Genomic DNA, 24,534 nt, shown 5'->3' with positions numbered 1-24,534 from the left:
CTCCTTACAGCCCAAGCGCAATAATAAGTCATCTCGTGGCATAATCAAACAGGCACTCGGCCTTATAACAAGCCACCTCGTGGCATAACAAATTAGGCCCTCGGTTTCATAATCATGAGTCAACACAATACCACTGCGGCACGCAGTCTGATCCCACAATAACTTCACAACACAGGCCCTCATCCTCACTCAGTCAGAAATCTCTAAAACCCCCTCGGGCATAGTAAACATGATACTCAGCCCACAATATCATTTAAAAATGTCAAAACGGAGTAAACATGGGTGAGTTATGAAAACAGTAGAACACAACATGACTGAGTACAAATACGAAGTCAAAACAATGAGGAATAGTAGTAAAAATCCCCTAAGGGTCCAAAACAATTGACACGAGGCCCAAATATGGCATTCAGCCCAAAACATGATGATAGAAACAGTTTTCAATCAAATACGCGATTAAAAATTCATACGGGATGGACTAAGACACAATCCCCAACGGTGCACGACCCCACACTCGTCATCTAGCATGTACGTCACCTCAAAGTAGCACAACGATGTAAAATTCGGGGTTTCATACCCTTAGGACAGCATTTATAATCATTACTTATCTCTATCCGGTTCAAAATCTAGTCTGCAATGCCTTTGCCTCTCAAATCGGCCTCCAGATGCCCCAAATCTATCCAAAAATAGATTTATACCATCAAAATATGCTAAGGGAATAAAGCCCACTCGAAAATAACCAATTTACATAAAAAATCCCAAAATTGGCCAAACCCGACCCCCGGGCCCATGTCTCAAGTTCCGATAAAAATCATAAAACTAGAATCCTTACACTCTTACGAGTTCATACATATCAAATACATCAAAATCCGACCACAAATGACCCCTCAAATCCCTAAAGTTATGTCTCCAATTTTCAAGCCCTAACTTCCAATTTTAGGCTTTAGATTCCACAAATTCCATGTTTAATTAGGTAGAAATCATATTAGGATCGAGTATTAAGTCCATAAATCTTACCTCCAAGTGTTTCCCCTTGATTCCCTCTTCAATCCTCCTCAAAAAGATCTAAAATCGCTCAACAATGGTGAAACTTAGACCCAAAATCGCGGATACGGCCTTTTAAACATTCTGCCCAGCTATTCACGATCCTTCTTCGCGAACGTGGTCAATGCCTTGCGTTCGTGAAGCACAAACTTACGTTGACCACTTTTTCCTTCATCACGAACGCGACTCCCCGTACGTGAATGCGAAGGCTTAGCTTCTCAACCCATCACAAATGCGACTTCTCACTCGCGAACGCGAAGAACAAATCGACCTAGACCCAACTGCTCACCTTTCCTCTACGCGAACGAGATGACCACTGGCCTCAGCCTTTCGCGAACGCAGGATCACCTTCGCGAATGCGAAGGCCAATTCCACTGCCTCACATCCTAACTCTTCGCGAACGCCGGACATCCATCGCGAACGCGAATGTCAAAAACCTGCCACACCAACAACAATTTTTCTGCAATTTCCTCCAACATGCAATATCTGTTCAACAACCCGACACTCATCCGAGACCCTCAGAACCTCAACCAAACATGTCAATATATCCCATAACCTCATTTAAACTTGTTTCAACATTCGGAACGCTCAAAACAACATCAAAACATCAAAATTGCATCGGACTCAAGCCTAAGAATCCAAAAAACTTCCAAATTCCGCTTTCAATCAAAAAGTCTACCAAACCTTGTCCGAATGACCTGAAATTTTGCACAAACATCACAAATGACACAATGGGCCTACTCAAACTTCCGGAATTCCATTCCGACCCCTATACCAAATTCTCACCTATCAACCGGAAAACGCCAAAATTCCAATTTCGCCAATTCAAGCCTAAATCTACTCCGGACCTCCAAAATATATTCCGGTCACGCTCCTAAATCCTAAATCACCTCCCAAAGCTATCTGAACCATCAGAATTCACATCCAAGCCTTTTTTTTAGATGATTCAATGTCCGATTGACTTTTTCAACTTAAGCTCACTCAAAAGAGACTAAGTATCTCAAACCTTACCAAAACCTTTCCGAACCTGAGCCAACCAACCTGATAACACATAATACAGCTAAAAAAGATAATAAGAAGCAAAAATGGAGAAACGGAGCGGTAACTCATGAAACGACCAGCCGGGTCGTTACAGTAATCAACTTATTGGTTGTATTCAGTTTTGTTTAACTGTTGTATTCATTGTGTTTTAATATTTATTTTTTTATCGTTGTATTCATTATATTCAATTTTTGTATTCACTATTTTGTATTTAGTGTATTCAATTGTATTTGTATTAATAGTATTTTAGTTATTCCTAATATGTGTTATTACTGTTGTGTTTTGTATATTTCATTGGTTATATTCAGTGTATTTTATTTGTCTTAAATGTATTTTACTATATTCATTGATTTCAAAATTAAAATGTATTCGCTGTTTATATTCTGTTTGTTTCGGTGTATTTCAATATTTATATCCCGTCTTCATGCATACTGTATGTATTCCATGTATTTATGGACAAATACATTGTTTTGTACATATGTCCAAAACATATGTTTATCCGTTTAATGTAGGTTGTACCATCGACTGAACACTTGCACATGGTGAATGATGAAGGAAGGCATTACATTGTTTGCCTCCAAAGAAAAATTGCAGTTGTGGGAGGTTCTAAGTGGACGAGCTACCATGCCCACATGGTTGTGCTGTCTTGAAAAGTAAGTTTCTAATTTCGGATGATTACCGCTCGGACTATTACAAATCAAGGTCTGTTGTAATGACATACCAGGTCCCCATGTATCCTCTCCCTGACCGAAGTGAATGGAATATACCAGCACATATATCAGAGGAAGTTGTCTTACCACCCAAATGGAAAAGACCTCTTGGAAAGCCAAAAAAGAAGCTCGATAAGCCATTAAGTAAATTTCTTGAGAAGAAGAGTCAACGTTCGTGTAGTACATGTGGGCATGATGGACATAATAAGCGTAACTGTAGAAATGCCCCACGTAGGAATTAGCTGATGTTCTGATTTTAATTCCTTCAATCACTGATTTTGGACTTGTTCAAGATTTTCTAATACTTATTAGTTTCTAGTTTTATTCGACGGTTCTTGGTTGAAATTTTTAAAGGTAGATGACTAAATACATTATTGTTAAGTTTAATGATATGTACAAAAAATGATGTATATATACTGAATGTGGTTAAATACATTGTTATATGACAATTCAAAACACATTTGAATACAGAATACAACTATGTACATGACTAAATACATTACTGTTAAGTTTTCTAATACTTTAAAAAATAATGTATATATTTATGTATATGTATAACAGGACATGTATATATACTATAAATGGTTAAATATATTTTTATAATTTAATTCAAAATAAATTTAAATACAGAATAAAACTATGTACATATGAATACAAAAATATAAAAATATAGCAGAATACATACAGGGAAGGTGTATATACTGTAAGTGGTTCTTGTATATTTAGTGTATTTAATCACAGTTTTCATTAGACTTCAAAAATAGATAAATACAACTAACATGAATACATTGATTACAGAAAGATCTAAAAAAATTCACGTATTAAGCATAACTAAAATACTATAAATACAACTACATTTGATTACATTATTTTCAACACTTAAAAAAACAGTAACGTTAAAATGGATTCTTGAATCATGAGAATTTGAATACAGAAGTACATCAAAAAAATGAATGTATTCATAATAACATTGCATAAAGACAAAAATACATTCATGTATTCTAAAGAAAAAGGTTGCGTAAATCCATGATCAATTCAGTAATAAGCTGAAAATACAATCTATAAAACAGAAAACTATTCTACAACTATCTTCATAGAAGTATCCGACTCTATGATTTGCCTAATAATCTTTGCCGGTGCTTCATTATCGCTTATCGTGTTGGCATCTAACTTCCGCATAGCATAGTGCAAAAGGAGTGCATCATGTCTTAGCCAGAGTAAATTAAAAATGAGTTAATAGAACTTTCTTCAAGCTCTTGAACCATGAAGCACCTGAACAATTGGTGTTGAACCTCACAATGCTTCATACCGATGAATATACCAAAACAGGTAGTACCAAATAGTTTGTACTGCTTTGGACCAAGTTTTTATTTGAGGTCGGAGATTATGTCGGTGTTAGTGTAGGAACAGATATGCGGCGATGAAGTAGGCGGATGTTTAACAAAGAATTTTATTTCATGTATACAAACACAATAAAAAAGATAATTGTATGCTTGAAAATACATATGAATACAGTTAGATTGATACATTACTTTAATTATTTTTAATGTAGGTTATTTATGAGTTTAAATATATATATATATATATATATATATATATATATATATATATATATATATATGAAATACATTATTTTCATTGTATACAAAATATATTACATACAAAATAGTGAATATATGAATACGAAACGTAGACATGAATACATCAAAAACACTGATTATGACAAAAAAATAACTAAGAGTTATGGTAATACTGATAGAACTGTTGGTGTATTTAAAATTGTTGTTTTATGAATTTAAATACATATAAATACATCTAAATACAAAAAATAAAAATAACTGTACAAACTAAATCAATGTATGCGGACTCCAATACATATAAATACATCTAAGAATACATTGTCCATCCGTGTTTCCGAGCTACTTTCTTTAGCGACCTGTCACAACCCCAAAACTGAGACGGTCGTGATGGCGCCTATCGCGAAACTAGGCCAGCCGACACATTTCCAAAATATTTCAACATTTCTTTTAAAAGCTTAAATAATACCATTTTTCAACTGAAATTCCATAAAAAGATGTAAAATCAAAACCAAAATAAAAGCAGAAAATAAAACGCCCGACCTCGGGTGTTACTAAGTCATGAGCAATACTACATCTATTTCGAAACACAACTAGACCAAAATAGTCTGAAAATATCCAAAATATACTAGAGGGTAGATAAAGAAGGAGAAAGGCGGGAATGGGAACGTTAGGCAGCTACCTCACTATCTTCGATGAAATCTGCTTCTGGAACAGTCAACAGCCGCTACCGTGGCCTGAGATACCTGGATCTGCACACAAGGTGCATGGGGTAACGTGAGTACACCAACTCAGTAAGTAACAAGTCCAAACTATGGACTGACAGGTAGTGTCGAACAAAACCTCAGTAGTTATAACACATTTAAATGGAACAGTAAAGTAGGCATGCTCGCAGTTTAATTATTCAACTCAACAATAAAGCAAAACACTAATCCGAACAATGTGAAGTATAAAACTCAGTAAATCTCTACATGTAAATGCCAGAAATGTATGAAAATGCACCATGTGCTCTCACTCTCAAGTACTCAATCACTCGGTACCCCAAATGGCCATCCGGCCCAGGAAAATCCATCCCGAAATATATATAACACTGACTTCAAGTCAACTGGTACCGAGGAACAAGGGAAATCCAAACTTGAGGAGAAATCAATCTCAAGGTATCAATACTTCGGACAAATCTATGTCCAGATAAATCCATCCCTCAATAATATCAACTGTGCTCATTGGGTGTATAGACTCCCGAGGGGATCCTTTCAGCCCAAACGTTACAACAAGCCAACGAAGGCATAATCAATATTTCGCTGCGGCGCACAGCCCAATCCTATACCGTCACTCATGATCAGGCTCTCAGCCTCACTCAGTCATCACTCTCTAGTCTCGCACACACGGGCTCACAATGCGATAAAACTAGCCCGAAACAATGATATAATATGTCAGATAATAACCGAGACTGAGACATGACATGTTATGCATGAACAAGAATGAGTACAGAATATCATTGAAACTAATAAGATGACAGCAAGAAACGACCATTCGATTCTCAACAGTATTGGCGTAAAGACCTAACATGATAATTAGCATAATTTACAGTTCATTACTTAATCACATCATCACAATACAGATATCGATGAGAAAGAGTCACTAAACGGTGCCCTGGAATGATCCAGGCCGCAATTCTTATGGTGCACACCTACACACCCATCACTTAGCATTTGCGTCACCTTAATATAAATCATAGAACACATAGTTCGGGGTTTCGAACCCTCAGAACCAAGTTTGGAAGTGTTACTTACCTCAAACCAAGCCAAAACTCTAACCCGCGATGCCCTTGCCTCTCGATTCAGCCTCCAAATGCTCTGAATCCAACCAAAATTAGTATATTATCATCAATATACGCTAACGGAATGAAACCCACACGAAAATTATCAAATTAGACCCAAAATCTCGAATTTGGCTCAAACCCAGCCCTCGGGCCCACGTCTTGGAATTCGATAAAAATTACAAAACTAGAAAGCCCATTCGCTCACGAGTCTACCCATATAAAATTCATCAAATTCCGACGTCAAATGGTCATCCAAATTCCTAAAATTAACTCTCCAATTCTCCTCCACTTTCCCCCCAATTTTTACCCCAAATTCCCAAATTAAATGATAAAAATCAAGACACAATCATGGAATTTAACCACATTTGAGTGAAGAACACTTACCTCAATCACTCCACTAAAAATCGCCTCAAAAATCTCCTTCTCCTCAGTTCTCTATTGAATTTTAGAATTTTGGACACAAACCCTTGTTTTTTAACTTAAACATTCTGCCCAGATGTCTTCCTCTTCGCGAACGTGGTAGTGCCCTTGCGTTCGCGAAGCACAAGCTGCCTCAAACCAAAAGTCCCTTCTTCGCGAACGCGAAGACCACTCTGCTTGACCCTACGCGAACGCGGAACACACCTCGCGAATGCGTAGGCTTAATTACCTGAAGCTCCAAATGACCGTTGACTCTATGCGAACGCGATGCCCTGGCCGTGAACGCGTAGCCATATGCTCATGAACCTTCGCGAATGCGAGAACTACATCGCGAACGCGAAGAGCAACCCAACTTCCCCTCTCAACATCCCTTCGCGAACGCGAGAGCCCTCTCGCGAACGCGATGAGGGAATTCTCTGCAACAAAATACCAGAAAATCTACCAACTTCCAAAACCAAGAATTGGTCCATTAACCACACAAAACTCACCCGAGGCCCTCGTTACCTCAGCCAAACATTCCAACACATCCCATAACATTTTTCAAACTTAGTCGAGACTTCGAATCACTCAAAACAACACCAAAATACCAAATCACCTTCGGATTCAAGCCTAAGAACTTAGAAACTTTCAAATTCTACAAACAACGTCGAAACCTATCAAATCATCTCCGAATGACCTGAAATTTGCGCATACATCACCAATGACACTACTGACCTACTCAAAATTTTGGAATTCCATTTGTACTGCCGACTGGAAACTCCAAATTTCCAATTTCGCCAATTCAAGCCTAATTCTACCACGTACCTCCAAATTATATTCCGAACACGCTCATAAGTCCAAAATCACCTAACGGAGCTATCCGACCCATCAGAATTCACATCCAAGACCTTCTACACAAAAGTCAACATCCAGTTGACTTTTCCAACTTAAACTTCTAAAACCGAGACTAAGTGTCTCATTCCACTCCAAGATCGCTACGAACCCGAACCAACCAACACGATACGATGAAATATAGTTGAACAACACATAAAGAAGCGGAAATGGGGGAAACAGGGTTGTAACTCATGAAACGACCGACCAGGTCGTTACATCCTCCACCTCTTAAACAAACGTTCGTCCTCAAACGAGTCTAGAAACATACCCGAAGCCTTAAACAAGTGTGGATATCTGCTCTGCATCTCCCGCTCGGTCTCCCAAGTAGCCTCCTCTACAGTCCAACCTCTCTACTGCACTTTCACTAATGCTATATCCTTTGATCTCAACTGTCGGACCTGCCACTCCAAAATAGCCACTGGCTCCACATCATAAGTCAAATCACCGCCTAACTGAACTGTGCTAAAATCCAAAACATGAGTTGGGTCGCCAATATACTTCTGGAGCATAGAAACATGAAATACCAAGTGCACGCTCGACAAGCTAGGTGGTAAGGCAATCTCATAAGCCACCTCCCCAATCCTCCAAAGCACCTCAAAAGGCCCAATGAACCGAGGGCTCAATTTGCCCTTCTTCCCCAATCTCATAAGACCCTTCATGGGTGAAACCTTCAGTAGAACCTTCTCCCCAACCATATAAGACACATCTCGAACCTTCCTGTCAGGATAACTCTTTTGTCTTGACCGTGCCGTACGAAGCCGCTCCTGACTCACTTTCACCTTGTCCAAAGCATCCTGTACCAAGTTTGTTCCCAAAAGCCTAGCCTCGCCCGGCTCAAACCAACCTACTGGAGATCTACATCGTCTCCCTACAAAGCCTCATATGGAGCCATCTGAATACTCGACTGATAACTGTTGTTGTAAGCAAACTCCACGAACGATAGAAACTGGCACCATGAACTCCCAAAATTAATGACACAAGCGCGCAACATGTCCTCTAATATCTGAATAGTGCGCTCGGACTGCCCGTCCGTCTGAGGGTTAAAAGTTGTGCTCAACTCAACCTGAGTACCCAACTCTCGCTGTACGGCTCTCCAAAACTACGATGTAAACTGAGTGAGTACCTCTATCTAAAATGATGGAAACTGGGACACCATGCAGGCGAACAATCTCTCGGATATAAATCTCAGCTAACCGCTCTGAAGAATATGTAGTACACATAGGAATGAAGTGCGCGGACTTGGTCAGTTGATCCACAATCACCCAAATAGCATCGAACTTCCTCAAAGTCCGTGGAAGTCCCACTACGAAATCCATGGTGATCCGCTCCCACTTCCACTCTGGAATATCCATCTGCTTAAGTAAGCCACCCGGTCTCTGATGCTCATATTTCACCTGCTGACAATTGAGGAACCGAGCTACAAATCCCCATATATCTTTCTTCATTCTTCTCCACCGGTACTATTGTGTCAAATCATGATACATCTTTGCAGCACCCGGATGGATGGAATACCGCGAGATGTGGGCCTCCTCCAGAATCAACACCCGAAGCCCATCCACATTGGGCACACATATCTGGCCCTGCATCCTCAATACTCCATCATCACCAATTGTCATATATCTGGCATCGTAATGCTGAACTCTATCCTTGAGGACAAGCAAATGAGGATCATTATACTGACGCTCTCTGATAAGATCAAACAAAGAAGACCGAGAAACCACACAAGATAAGATCAGACTAGGCTCTGAAATATCTAACCTCACAAACCAATTGGCCAAAACCTGAACATCAACTGCAAGAGGCCTCTCCCCATAGGAATAAATGCAAGACTGCCCATACTCACCGCCTTCCTACTCAAAGCATCGGCCACTACATTGGCCTTTCCTGGATAGTACAAGATAGTAATATCATCGTCCTTTAGCAGCTCCAACCACCTTCGCTACCTCAAATTGAGATCCTTCTGCTTGAACAAGTGTTGTAGGCTACGATGATCAGTAAACACCTCATAAGACACACCATAGAGATAATGCCTACAAATCTTCAACGCATGAACAATGGCAGCCAACTCCAAATCATGAACAAGGTAGTTCTTCTCATGAGGCTTCAACTGATGAGAAGCATAAACAATCACTCTACCCTCATGTATCAACATACACCCGATACCAACTCTAGAAGCATCACAATATTACAAGGCCAGCCGACACTTCCTATTTTTCCAATTTTTAATAGTTAAGCATTAAGAAACAGTCTAATCATGATAAAATAATCCAAAGTAGCTGATAATATCATAAATACGCAGAAGAACAACCCAACACAGCCCGATACCGGGGTGTCACTAGTCATGAGCACCTATAAGTCATAATACAAGTCTGCTAAGTCTATAAGCTAGTACAAATGTCTAAAAAGAGATAGAAATGATAAAGGAGGAGAAACACGGGACTGCGGACGTCAAACAGCTACCTCGTGGACTCTGATATCTGCCGGGAGCTCTCAACTAGCACTAGCAGGATCCTCAATGCCTGAATCTGCACACAGGGGTGCAGGGAGTAAAGTGAGTACTCCAACTTAGTGAGTAACAATGTAAATAAAGACAGAAAGCAAGAAAATACGTAAGGCACAAAGCATTCTATAATGAAGCAATAAAACAATTAAAATAGTAAACCAATGAAAGATAGGTAAAATTCTTTAACTCAAACGTAGTTTCATGAAAAGCCTTTTTCAATAATTAAGCAAGTAATTGACAGTCAATTATGAAAAGTAAACACATAAAGGCTCGCCCCTCGGGAACAGTATCAACAAATCCGCCCCTCGGGCAACATCTCAGAACAGTACCAGCCCCTCGGGCTCAATCTCACATCACAATGGGTACCCGTGCTCACTGGGGGTGTACAGACTCCTGGAGGGACCCTTTACGGCCCAAACGCAATATCAAGCCACCTCGTGGCATCATCACTAGTCCCTCGGCCTCATATCAATCAAGCCACCTCGTGGCGTACATATCTCAGGCCCTCGGCCTCATAATCAGTATCAAACTTCCTCACAACATAGGCCCTCGACCTTACTCAGTCAAAATCCTCACAAGCCACTCGGGCAATAGTAAAACATGATTCTCAGCTCAAAAAATCACTTAAAAGATCATGTAAGTGTTAGAACAGAGTAAACATGGCTGAGTACGAAAACAGTGAAATATAACATGAATGAGTTCAAGTATAAAGTCAAAATAGTGAGGAAATACCAATAAAAATCCCCGAAGGGTTAAAATAGTTGGCACAAGGCCCAAACATGGCATTCAGCCCAAATCATGATGATAGCAAATAGGTTCCAGTCAAATACGCAGTAAAATAGTCATTCAGGATGGACCAAGTCACAATCCCCAATAGTGCATGACCCACGCTCGTCATCAAGCGTGTGTGTCACCTCAATATAGTGCTACGATATACAATCCGGGGTCTCAAACCCTCAGAACATCATTTACAATCATTACTCACCTCGAACCGGTCAAAGCTCTAGCTCGTGACACCTTTGCCCCTCGAATCGGCCTTCACTCGCTTCGAATCTATCAAAAATCAAAACGAGGACGTCAAATATGCTAAGGGAACGAAGCCCAAGCGAAAATGATCCAAATAAGACACAAATCCCGAAATTACCAAATCCCGACCCCCGGGTCCAAGTCTTGGAATTCAATAATTTTTACATCAATATATTCTTTATTTCCCCACGAGTTCATACATATCAAAAGTTCTGAAATCCAACCCCAAATGGTCCTTCAAATCCTCAATTAAAGGTCTAAGTTTCCAAGCCTTAGTTTCCCCAATTTTCACCTTAAATTTCCATAATTTCTAGCTCTAATTCGTGAAATATTAGCATAGGAACGAGTTTTAGGTCCAAATTCCTTACCTCAATGAAGTTCCCTTGAAATCCCTCTTTCAAATCGTCCAAAAAGCTCCAAAGTCGAGATAAAGATGGTGAAATTAGCTAAAATTCGCGAAGGCTACAATTTTACCTTCTGCCCATACATTTTCACATCTGCGGCACTTTAACTGCTTCTGCGGTACCGCATTTGCGTTCGTTCATCCGCTTCTGCGGAAATCACTTAACCCCATTTATTCTGCATCTGATGTCCCCTACCCGCATCTGCGACATCGTAGATGCGGTCTTCTTAGCTGCTTTTGTTGTTTCCTGCTCCTCCAGCCCGTTTCGCTTCTGCAAACAAATCCTCCGCTTATGCGGCGCTGCACCTACGACCCCCAATCCGCAGGTACGGAAATACCAGAAGCAGCAACTTCAGCAGCTGCAACAAAGTCCAAACTTCTCTATTAACCATCCGAAATCACTCCGAGGCCCCCGGGACCTCAACCAAAAGCACAAACATATCCAAATACCTTATTCAAACTTGTACCAATCTTCAAAACACCTCGAACAACATCGAATCAACCTAAACACATCGGATTCAAGCCAAATTTTCTAAAATCTTTCAAATTCCCCTTTTGATCAAAAACCAAACCAAACCACGTCCGAATGACCTGAAATTTTGCACACACATCCTAAATGAACTATCGGAACTACTGAAACTCTTGGAATTCCATTCCGACCCCTATATCAAAATCTCACCTACCAACCGGAAATCGCCAAAATATGAACTTCGCCAATTCAAGCCTAAATCTACTCTGAACCTCCAAAACTCATTACGATCACGCTCCTAAGTCACAAATCACCTCTCGAAGCTAATCGAACCCTCAGAATTCACTTTCGATCCCTCTAACACATAAGTCAACATCCGGTTGACTTTTCCAACTTAAGCTTTCTTAAAAGAGACTAAGTGTCTCAAACCTTACCAAAATCATTTCGGATTCGATCCGACCAACCCAATACCACAAAACACGAATAACAAAGCATAAGGAAGCAGAAATGGGAAAAACAGAGCGGTAACTCATGAGACAACTGGTCGGGTCGTCACATCCTCCCCAACTTAAACAAACATTCGTCCGCGAACGAATCAGGAAACATACTTGAAGCCTCAAACAGGTGAGGATATCTGCTCTGCATCTCCCGCTTGGTCTCCTAGGTAGCTTCCTCCATGGGCCGACCTCTCCACTGAACTTTCACTGAAGCTATATCCTTTGATCTCAACTTTCGAACTTGACGACCCAAAATAGTTACTGGCTCCACATCATAAGTCAAATCATTATCCAACTGAAGCGTGCTGAAATCCAAAACATGAGACAAATCCCCAATATACTTCCGGAGCATAGAAACATGAAATACCGGAGGTACACTCGATAGTCTAGGTGGCAAGGCAAGCTCATAAGCCACCTCCCCAATCCTCCCAAGCACCTCAAAAAGCCCAATGAACCGAGGACTCAATTTCCCCTTCTTCCCAAATCTCATAACACCCTTCATGGGCGAAACCTTCAACAGAACCTTCTCACCAACCATGTAGGGCACATCTTGAACCTTCCCGTCAGCATAACTCTTTTGTCTCGACTGCGCTGTATGGAGCCTCTCCTGAATCACCTTCACCTTCTCCAAAGCATCCTGCACCAAGTCTGTCCCGAATAACCTAGCCTCACCGGGCTTGAACTAACCAACTGGAGATCTACACCGTCTCCCATACAAAGCCTTATATGGAGCCATCTGAATACTCGACTGGTAGCTGTTGTTATAAGCAAACTCTGCAAGCGGTAGAAACTGATCCCATGACCCTCCGAAATCAATGACACAAGCACGCAACATGTCCTCCAATATCTGAATAGTGTGCTCGGACTATCCGTCCGTCTGATGGTGAAAAGTTGTGCTCAACTCAACCTGAGTACCCAAGTTTCGCTGCACAAACCTCCAAAACTGTAAAGTAAACTGAGTGCCCCTATATGAAATGATGGAAACTGGGACACCATGCAAATGAACAATCTCCCGATTATAGATCTCTGCCAACCGCTCTGAAGAATTAGTAGTACACAGAGGAATGAAGTGTGTGGACTTGGTCAGCCAATCCACAATCACCCAAATAGCATCGAACTTCCTCAAAGTCCATGGAAGTCCAACTACAAAGTCCATATTGATCCTCTCCTACTTCCACTCAGGAATATCCATCTACTGAAGCAAGCCACCCAGTCTCTGATGCTCATATTTTACCTGCTGACAATTAAGACACCGAGCTACAAATCCCACAATATCTTTCTTCATTCTTCTCCACCAATAGTGCTGCCTCAAATCCTGATACATCTTTGCGACACCCGGTTGAATGGAATACTGCGAGCTATGGGCCTCCTCCAGAATTAACTCCCGAAGCCCATCCACATTGGGCACACAAATTTGGACCTGTATCCTCAACACCCCATCATCACCAATGGTCACATCTCTGGCATCATCATGCTGAACTCTATCCTTAAGGACAAGCAAATGCGGATCATAGTACTGCCGCTCTCTGATGCGATCATATAAGGAAGACCGAGAAACCACTCAAGCCAATACCCGACTGGGCTTCGAAATATCTAACCTGACGAACCGATTGGCCACGGCCTGAACATCAACTGTAAGAGGTCTCTCCCTAACTGGAATATATGTCAAACTCCCCATACTCACTGTCTTTCGGCTCAAAGCATCGGCCACCACATTGGCCTTTCCCGGATGGTACAATATAGTGATATCATAATCCTTAAGCAACTCCAACCATCTCCGCGGCCTCAAATTAAGATCCTTCTATTTGAACAAGTGCTGGAGGCTACTATGATCAGTAAACACCTCACAAGACACACCATACAAGTAATGCCTCCAAATCTTCAATGCGTGAACTATGGCAGCCAACTCCAAATCATGAATGGGGTAGTTCTTCTCATAGGGCTTCAACTGACAAGAAGCATAAGCAATAACTCTACCCTCCTGCATCAATACACAACCAATACCAACTCTCGAAGCATCACAATACACAGTATATAAACCAAAAGCTGATGGCAAAACCAACACTAGAGCTATGGTCAAGGATGTCTTGAGCTTCTGAAAGCTCTCCACACACTCGTCCGACCATACAAACGAAGCACCCTTTTGATCCAACTTGGTCAAGGGCTATCCGATAGATGAGAATCCCTAAACAAAACGATGATAATAACCCGCCAAACCAAGAAAGTTGCAAATCTTTATGACTGAGGACGGTTTGGGCCAACTCTGAACCGCCTTTATCTTATTTGGATCAACCTGAATACCCTCGTCGGACACCACGTGCCCCAAGAAAGCCATTGAACTGAGCCAAAACTCACACTTGGAGAATTTTGCATAAAGCTTCTCCTCCTTCAATCTCTGCAACACAACTCTCAAATGCTCTGTGTGTTCCTCCTGACTACGCGAATATACCAGAATGTCATCAATGAAGACTATGACAAATGAGTCAAGATAAGGCTGGAACACACTGTTCATCAAATGCATGAACGCTGGTGGGGCATTGGCCAGCCCAAAAGACATCACCAAGAACTCATAATGACCATATTGGGTCCTGAAAGCTGTCTTAAGAATATCTAAGTCCCTGATCTTCAACTGGTGATAACCTGAACGGAGATCAATTTTGGAGAACACTCTCGCTCCTTGAAGCTGGTCGGACAAATCATCAATACGAGGCAAAGGGTGCTTGTTCTTAATTGTTACCTTGTTCAATTTCCTATAATCAATGCACATCCTCATAGTGCCATCTTTCTTTTTCACAAATAGAACTGGTGCACCCCAAGGTGACATACTAGGCCGAATAAACCCTTTATGAAGGAGTCCTGAAGCTGCTCCTTTAATTCCTTCAACTCTGCTGGTGCCATATGATACGGCTGAATAGAAATGGGCTGAGTGTCTGGCACCAGGTTAATATCAAAATCAATATCCCTATTGATGGCATGCCCGACAGGTCTGCAGGAAACACATCGGGAAAATCCCTCACAACTGGAATAGAGTCAATATTAGGAGTCTCAGCACCGACATCCCTCACAAAAGCTAGATACGAAAGACAACCCTTCCCAAACATAAATTGGGCTTTCAAGAATGAGATCACTCTACTGGAAACATAATCAGTCACACCTCGCCACTTGATCTGTGGTACACCCGGTATGGCCAATGTGACTGTCTTAGCATGACAATCCAGAATAGCACGACATAAAGATAGCCAATCCATGCCCAAAATGACAGTGAAATCCACCATACACAATAATAAAAGATCCACACAGGTCTCCAGACCCCCAATAGTCACCATACACGACTGGTACACGGTCTACAACAATAGTATCGCCTACCGAGGTAGATACATGATCAGGTGAAGCAAGAAACTCATGGGGCATACCCAAATAACGAGCAAAGTACAATGACACATAAGAAAAGGTGGAACCAGGATCAAATAATACAGAGGCATCTCTGTGGCAGACTGAAACAATACCTATAATAACAACATCTGAAGCAATAGCATCGGGTCTGTCTAGAAGTGCTTATAAACTGGACTGACTGCCACCTGATCGACCTCCCCCTCTGGGGCGACCCCTAGCTGACTGATCTCCACCTCTAGCTAGCTGGGCGGGTGGTGGTAAAGCAACTGGCATTGAAGCCGATGACTGACCCCTCTGCTGAGATGAACTCGCAAGACGACGAGGGCACTGCCTCCATATATGACCCATCTCACCACACTCATAACAACTCCCAAGTGCTGGAGAAGGGGACTGAAGGGAACCCCTAGCACCAGAGTGACTAGTAGATGCACCTGGCATAGAAAAACCCTGAACTGATGGAGCACGGGACAAACTTTGAGCTGGAAGGGCATTAAGTGATAACTGGCCCGGATGAGAACTGTGAGAACCATGACTCGATGATTCCCCACAATAATCTGGGCAAGCTGGCTGAGCATGCCTGAATGGACGGCTTCTGCCGTACTGAAACTGACCTCTTGAAGGAGCACCACTATAACTTCCAAATCCTCGAGGCCTCTTGGCCTCTCTCTCCTCTCACTCCTGGAAACGAACAGACTCAATCTCACGGGCAATATCCACAACCTCCTCGAAAGTAGCACCAATCACCCTCTCCCTGGTCATGAGAATACGAAGCTAATAAGTGAGTCCATCAACAAACCTCCTAATCCTCTCCCTATCTGTCGGAACCATCCAAATAGCATGACGAGCTAACTCGTAGAACCTCATCTTGTACTGCGTCACAATTATCTCTCCTTGACGTAACCACTCAAACTCCTTACGCAGCTCCTCTCTGCGGGACTACGGCACATACTTCTCCAGAAAGAGAACGGAAAAGTGCTACCAGGTAAGGGGTGCTGCACCAACAGGCTTACGCCTCTCAAAAGCTTCCCACCAAGTGAAGGCAACTCCCAAAAACTGATAAGTAGTGAAAGTGACCTCGCTGGTCTCCAGAATACCCATTGTACGAAGCATCCTTTGACACTTATCTAAGAAACCCTGGGCATCCTCGCCCTCTACACCACTGAAGGTCGGAGGCTGTAGTCTACCAAACCTCTCCAACCTACGCTGCTCATCCTCCGGCATAGCAGTAACCATATAGTCCTGAGCAGCTGCAACCGACTGGGCTAGATGTGGCCCCAGCGTCTAAAGTCCCTGCACGACCTGCTTAGGTGTGCGAGCGGCAGGAGGCTGATTGCCTCCCCCGGCCTGAGAAGTAGTTGCGACTGTAATGGCTGAAACTGCCTGAGCTAGGCCAGTGCAAACTGATAAGATCTGAGCCAAGGCCTCCTGAAGACCCGGAATCACAATGGGCACCACTGGTGCCTGAGCTGGTGCTGCTGGAGGGCCCATAACTGGGATCTGGTCCTGAACTGGGGTAGCTGGTGGATCTGCAGGTGTTGCCTTAGCTGCTCTACCCCTACCCCTACCACGACCGCATCCTCGACCTCTACTGGCCACGGCTGGTGGTACTGGTGGCCGTCCATCCTGACCAGTAGCGCGTGTCCTCACCATCTGTGAGAGAATAAAATAATAGAAGTTTAGTACTCGGATCAACAAATTCGCACGACAAGAATTTCAAGAATATGAAGCTTTTCCGAAAGGTTCTACAACCTCTCGAGGATAAATATAGACGTCTTCGTACCGATCCACGAGTCTCTATTAATCCTGCTCATAACTCATGAGACCTATGTAACCTAGGCTCTGATACCAACTTGTCACGACCCCAAACCCGAACTCGGTCGTGATGGCGCCTCTCGTGAAGACAAGGCCAGCCGACACTTCCCATTTTTCCAGTTTTTAACAATTAAGCATCAAGAAGCAGTCTAATCATGATAAAATAATCCAAAGTAGCCGATAATATCATAAATACATGGAAGAACAACCCAACACAGCCCGATACGGGGCGTCACTAGTCATGAGCATCTATAAGTCATAATACAAGTCTGTTAAGTCTATAAGCTAGTACAAATGTCTGAAAAGAGATAGAAATGATAAAGGAGGAGAAACACGGGACTGCGGACGTCAAGCAGCTACCTCGTGGACTCCGATATCTGCCGGGAGCTCTCAACTCGCACTAGCAGGATCCACAATGCCTGAATCTGCACACAGGGGTGCAAGGAGTAAAGTGAGTACTCCGACTAAGTGAGTAACAAATGTAAATAAAGACTGAAAGCAAGAAAACACGTAAGGCACACAGCATTCTATAATGAAGCAGTAAAACAATTAAAACAGTAAACTAGTGAAAGATAGGTAAAATTCTTTAACTCAAACATAGTTTCATGAAAAGCCTTTTTCAATAAATAAGCAGGTAATTGACAGTCAATTATGAAAAGTAAACACATAAAGGCCTGTCCCTCGGGAACAGTATCAACAAATCTGCCCCTCGAGAAACATCTTAGAACAGTATCAGCCCCTCGGGCAATCAATTAGAACAATACCAGCCCCTCGGTCTCAATGTCACATCACAATGGGTACCCGCGCTCACTTGGGGTGTATAGATTCCTGAAGGGGCCCCTTACGGCCCAAACGCAATATCAAGCCACCTCGTGGCGTCATCACTAGGCCCTCGACCTCAAATCAATCAAGCCACCTCATGGCGTACATATATCAGGCCCTTGGCCTCATAATCAATATCAAACGTTTCCTCACAACATAGGCCCTCGGCCTTACTGAGTCAAAATCCTCACAAGCCACTCGGGCAATAGTAAAACATGATTCTCAGCCCAAAAATATTGTTTAAAAGATCATGCAAGTGTTAAAACAGAGTAAACATGACTGAGTACGAAAACAGTGAAATATAACATGACTGAGTTCAAGTATAAAGTTAAAACTGTGAGGAAATACCAGTAAAAATCCCCAAAGAGTTCAAATAGTTGGCACAAGGCCCAAATATGGCATTCAGGCCAAATCATGATGATAGCAAATAGGTTTCAATCAAATACGCGATAAAATAGTCAATCAGGACGGACCAAGTCACAATCCCCAACAGTGCATGACCCACGCTCGTCATCAAGCGTGTACGTCACCTCAATATAGTGCTACGATATACAATCTGGGGTCTCAAACCCTCAGAACATCATTTACAATCATTACTCACCTCGAACTAGTCAAAGCTCTAGCTCATGACGCCTTTGCCCCTCGAATCGGCCTTCACTCCCGTCGAATCTATCAAAAATCAAAATGAGGACGTCAAATATGGTAAGGGAACGAAGCCCAAGAGAAAATGATCAAAATACGACACAAATCCTGAAATTACCAAAACCCGACCCCCGGGCCCACATCTCGGAATTCAATAATTTTTACATCAATATATTCTTTATTTCCCCACGAGTTCAAACATATCAAAAGTTCTGAAATCCGACCCCAAATGATCAATCAAATCCTCAATTAAAGGTCTAAGTTTCCAAGCCCTAGTTTCCCCAATTTTCACCCTAAATTTCCATAATTTCTAGCTTTAATCAGTGAAATATTAGTATAGTAACGAGTTTTAGGTCCAAATTCCTTACATTAATGAAGTTCCCTTGAAATCCCTCTTTCAAATCGTCCAAAAAGCTCCAAAGCCGAGATAAAAATGGTGAAATTAGCTAAAATTCACAAAGGCCACAATTTATACCTTCTACCTAGACATTTTCGCATCTGCGGCCTTTTAACCGTTTCTGCGGTACCGCATTTGTAGTCGTTCATCCGCTTATGTGGAAATCACTTAACCCCACTTATTCCGCATCTGTGGTCCCCTACCCACATCTGCGGCAATGCAGATGTAGTCCTCATAGCCACTTTTGCGGTTTCCTGGTCCTCCGGCCCTTTTCGCTTCTGCGACCAAATCCTCCGCTTATGCGGTGCCACACCTGCAACCCCCAATCCGCAGGTGCGGAAATACCAGAAGCAGCAACTTTAGCAGCTGCAACAAAATCCAAATTTCTCCGTTAACCATCTGAAATCACTCTGAGGCCCTCAAGACCTCAACCAAAAGAACAAACATATCCTAATACCTTATTCAAACTTGTACCAATCTTCAAAACACCTCGAACAACATCGAATCAACCTAAACACATCGGATTCAAGACAAATTTTCTAAAATCTTTCAAATTCTACTTTTGATCAAAAACCCAACCAAACCACGTCCGAATGACTTAAAATTTTGCACACACGTCCCAAATGACCCAACAGAACTACTGCAACTCTTAGAATTCCATTCCGATCAAAATCTCACCTACCAACCGAAAATCGCCAAAATATCAACTTCGTCAATTCAAGCCTAAATCTACTCCAAACCTCCAAAACTCATTCTGATCATGCTCCTAAGTCACAAATCACCTCCGGAAGCTAACTGAACCCTCGGAATTCACTTCGGAGCCCTCTAAAACATAAGTCAATATCCGGTTGACTTTTCCAACTTAAGCTTTCTTAAAAGAGACTAAGTGTCTCAAACCTTACCAAAATCATTCTGAATTCAATCCGACCAACCTGATACCACAAAACACGGATAACAAAGCATAAGGAAGCAGAAATGGGAAAAATGGAGTGGTAACTCATGAGATGACTAGCCGGGTCGTCACAGCTGCTAGGGCATTAGTCAGCACAAAAGACATCACAAGGAACTCATAATGACCTTATCGGGTCCTGAAAGCTGTCTTGAGAATGTTCGAGTCCCTGATCTTCAACTGGTGATACCCTGACCTGAGATCAATCTTGGAGAACACTCTCACTCCCTGAAATTGGTCAAATAAATCATCAATACGAGGCAAAGGATACTTTTTCTTGATTGTGACTTTGTTCAACTACCTGTAATCAATGCACATCCTTATCGTGCCATCCTTCTTCTTCACAAATAGAATCAGCGCACTCCAAGATGACATAGTAGGCCGAATAAACCCCTTATCAAGGAGTTCCTAAAGCTGCTCCTTCAGCTTCTTCAACTCTGCTGGTTCCATACGATACGGTGGAATAGAAATGGGCTGAGTGCCCAGCACCAAATCAATACCAAAGTCAATATCTCGATCGTGATGGCGCCTATCGCGAAACTAGACTAGCCGACACATTTTCAAAATAGTTCAACATTTCTTTTTAAAGCTTAAATAATACCATTTTCAACTGAATTTCCATAAAAATATGTAAAACCAAAACCAAAATAAAAGCAAAAATAAAATGCCCCACCTCGGGTGCCACTAAGTCATGAGAAATACTACATCTGTTTCGAAATATAACTAGACCAAAATACTTTGAAAATATCCAAAATATAATAGAGGGTAGATAAAGAAGGAGAAAGGCGGGACTGCAAACGTCAAGCAGGTACCTCGCTATCTCCAATGAAATTCGCATCTGGAATAGTCAACACCCGCTACCGTGGCTTGAGATACCTGGATCTGCACACAAGGTGCATGGGGTAACTTGAGTACACTAACTCAGTAAGTAACAAGTCCAAACTATGGACTGAGAGGTAGTGACGAACCAAAACTCAACAGTTATAACACATTTAAATGGACAGTAAAGTAGTCATGCTGGCAGTTTAATTATTCAACTCAACAATAAAGCAAAACACTAATCCGAACAATGTGAAGCATAAAACTCAGTAAATCTCTACATGTAAATGCCAAAAATGTATGAAAATACACCATGTGCTCTCACTCTCAAGTAATCAACCACTCGGTACCACATATGGCCATCCGGCCCAAGGAAATCCAATCCAGAATATATAAAACACTGACTTTATGTCAACTGGTACTGAGGAATAAGGGAAATCCAACCCTAAGGAAAAATCCATCTCTAGGTATTAATACTTCAGACAAATCTATGTCCAGGGAAATCCATCCCTCAATAATATCAATTGTGCTCACTAGGGGTGTATAGACTCCGGAGGGGCTCCTTTCAACCCAAGCGATATAACAAGCCAACAAAGGCATAATCAATATTCCACTACGGCGTGCAGCCCGATCCCATACTGTCACTCATGATCAGGCTCTCGACCTCACTCAGTCATCACTCTCCAGTCTCACACATACAGGCTCACAATGCCATAAAACTAGCCCGAAATAATGATATAATGTGTCAAATAATAACAACCGAGACTGAGACATAACATGTTATGCATGAACAAGACTGAGTACAGAATATAAATGAAGCTAATAAGATGACAGCAAGAAACGACCACTTGGGTCTCAACAGTATTGGCGTAAAGCCCTAACATGATAATTAGCATGATTTACAGTTCATTACTTAATCACATCATCACAACACAGATATCGGCAAGAAAGAGTCACTAAGCGGTGCCATGGAATGATCCAGGCTGCAATTCTCACAGAGCACGCCCACACGCCCGTCCCTTGGCATTTGCGTCACCTTAATATAAATCATAGAACACATAGTTCGGGGTTTCAAACCCTCAGAACCAATTTTGAAAGCGTTACTTCCCTCAAACCAAGCCAAAACTCTAATTCGTGATGCCCTTGCCTCTCGAGTCGGCCTCCAAATGCTCCGAATCTAACAAAAATTAGTATATTATCATCAATATACGCTAAAGGAATGAAACCCACACAAAAATTATCAAATTAGACCCAAAATCCCGAATTTGGCTCAAACCCGACCCCCAAGACCACGTCTCGGAATCCAATAAAAATCATAAAACTAGAAAGTCCATTCGCTCACGAGTCTACCCATATCAAATTCACCAAAATCCGATGTCAAATGGTCATCCAAATCCCTAAAACTAACTCTCCAATTCTCCTCCACTTTTCCCCCAATTTTTACCCCAAATTCCCAAATTAAATGATAAAAATCAAGACATAATCATGGAATTTAACCACATTTGAGTGAAGAACACTTACTCCAATCACTCCTCTGAAAATCCCATCCAAAATCACCTTCTCCGAGCTCTCTATTGAATTTTGGAATTTTGCACACAAACCCTCGTTTTTGAACTTAAACATTCTGCCCAGATTTCTTCCTCTTCGTGAACGTGATAGTGCCCTCGCGTTCGCGAAGCACAATCTGCCTCAGACCAAAAGTCCCTTCTTCGCGAACGTGAGGACCCACTCGTGAATGGGAAGACCACTCTGCTTGACCCTACGCGAACGCGTAAGCTTAATTACCTGAAGCTCCAAATGACCGTTGAATCTACGCGAACGCGATGCCCTGTTCGCGAACGCGTAGCCTAACACTCATAAATCTTCGCGAATATGGGAACTACATCGCAAACACGAAGAACAACCCAGCTTCCCCTCTCAACATCCCTTCGCGAACGCGATGAAGGAATTCTCTGCAACAAAATACCAAAAAATCTGCCAACTTTCAAAAACCAAGAATTGATCCGTTAACCGCCCGAAACTCACCCGAGGCTCTCGGAACCTCAAGCAAATATGCCAACACATCTCATAACATCATTCAAACTTAGAATAACCTTTGAATCACTCAAAACAATACCAAAACACCAAATCACCCTCGGATTCAAGCCTAAGAACTTAGAAACTTTCAAATTCTACAAATAACGTCGAAACCTATCAAATTAACTCTGAATGACCTAAAATTTTGCACACGTCACAAATAACACTACGGCACTACTCCAATTTCCAGAATTCCATTCCAACCCCGATATCAAGATTTCCACTGTCGACCAGAAACTCCAAATTTCCAATTTTGCCAATTCAAGCCTAACTCTACCACGGACCTCCAAATTATATTCTGAACATGCTCCTAAGTCCAAAATCACCTAACAGAGCTATCTAACCCATCAGAATTCATATCTGAGACCTTCTATACAAAATTCAACATCCGGTTGACTTTTCCAACTTAAATTTTTCAATAAGAGACTAAGTGTCTCATTCCACTCCAAGACCCGAACCAACCAATACGATACAATGAAATATAGATGAACAATACATAAAGAAGCAGAAATGGGGGAAATGAGGCTGTACCTCATGAAACGACCGGCCGGGTCATTATACGACCTCTTTTTCCTTGCTCCCAGAAGCAACATCGATAAGTTTTCTTCTCTTTTCCATATTTGAATTTTGTACAGAAACTCGAGGAACATGAGGAATTTTTTATTTTTTCGAAGATTTCTCATCTTGACCTTGTTTCATAGGGTCATTGCATATTTTTTTCGCCTTTCAGCTTCCATGGTTTCTGATGAACCTGCAAATACAGGTTCCTCTTGAGTGATTTGCAAATCGAAAGATGGCCCATCAAAATTGAGTGTTTTAGTGAGTATACCTCGTATAATACTCTTCGGAGTTGTTGAATAATCCATTGAAGAGAAAATTTGAAATTTTATGTTGAAAACCTAACAATGGTAAAAATTATAAATAAAAAAAGTGAAAAAAGAAGAAGCATGAACCGGATAAAAACTCAAAATCTTTAACACTTACCACGAATTTTTGGAGCAAAAACGTTGAAAGTGCGAGAGAGAATTATGCTTTAACAATTAGCACAATATTGTTGTGTGAGAGAGTGATCCTGGAGAGAGAAAGAATAAGTATTCTGCTGAGATTTTGAGAGAGAATAACTGAAAGAATGAGAGAGAAAAACATAAATAGCATATTTAACGTCTTAACGGTAGTGTATACCATAAATACCTATTTGCTATAAAAAATAAAGGGTACCTATAGAAAATTATTGTAAAAACG

At 41.6% G+C, this 24,534-nt stretch overlaps 1 protein-coding gene across 1 annotated transcript; it reads right to left on the bottom strand.

Annotated features, from left to right (window-relative positions):
- Positions 1–7,834: 7,834 nt before the first annotated feature.
- LOC138871476 (uncharacterized) lies at positions 7,835–8,179 on the bottom strand. The gene has a single exon (XM_070149357.1). The coding sequence runs from the start codon at positions 8,177–8,179 to the stop codon at positions 7,835–7,837; it is 345 nt and encodes a 114-aa protein (XP_070005458.1).
- Positions 8,180–24,534: the final 16,355 nt, after the last annotated feature.

The sequence above is a fragment of the Nicotiana sylvestris genome, chromosome 6 (assembly GCF_000393655.2).
Source record: "Nicotiana sylvestris chromosome 6, ASM39365v2, whole genome shotgun sequence".
Lineage (NCBI taxonomy): Eukaryota > Viridiplantae > Streptophyta > Magnoliopsida > Solanales > Solanaceae > Nicotiana > Nicotiana sylvestris.
Note: the sequence above shows the minus strand (reverse complement) of the source record. Positions and strands in the feature narration are given on the sequence as shown.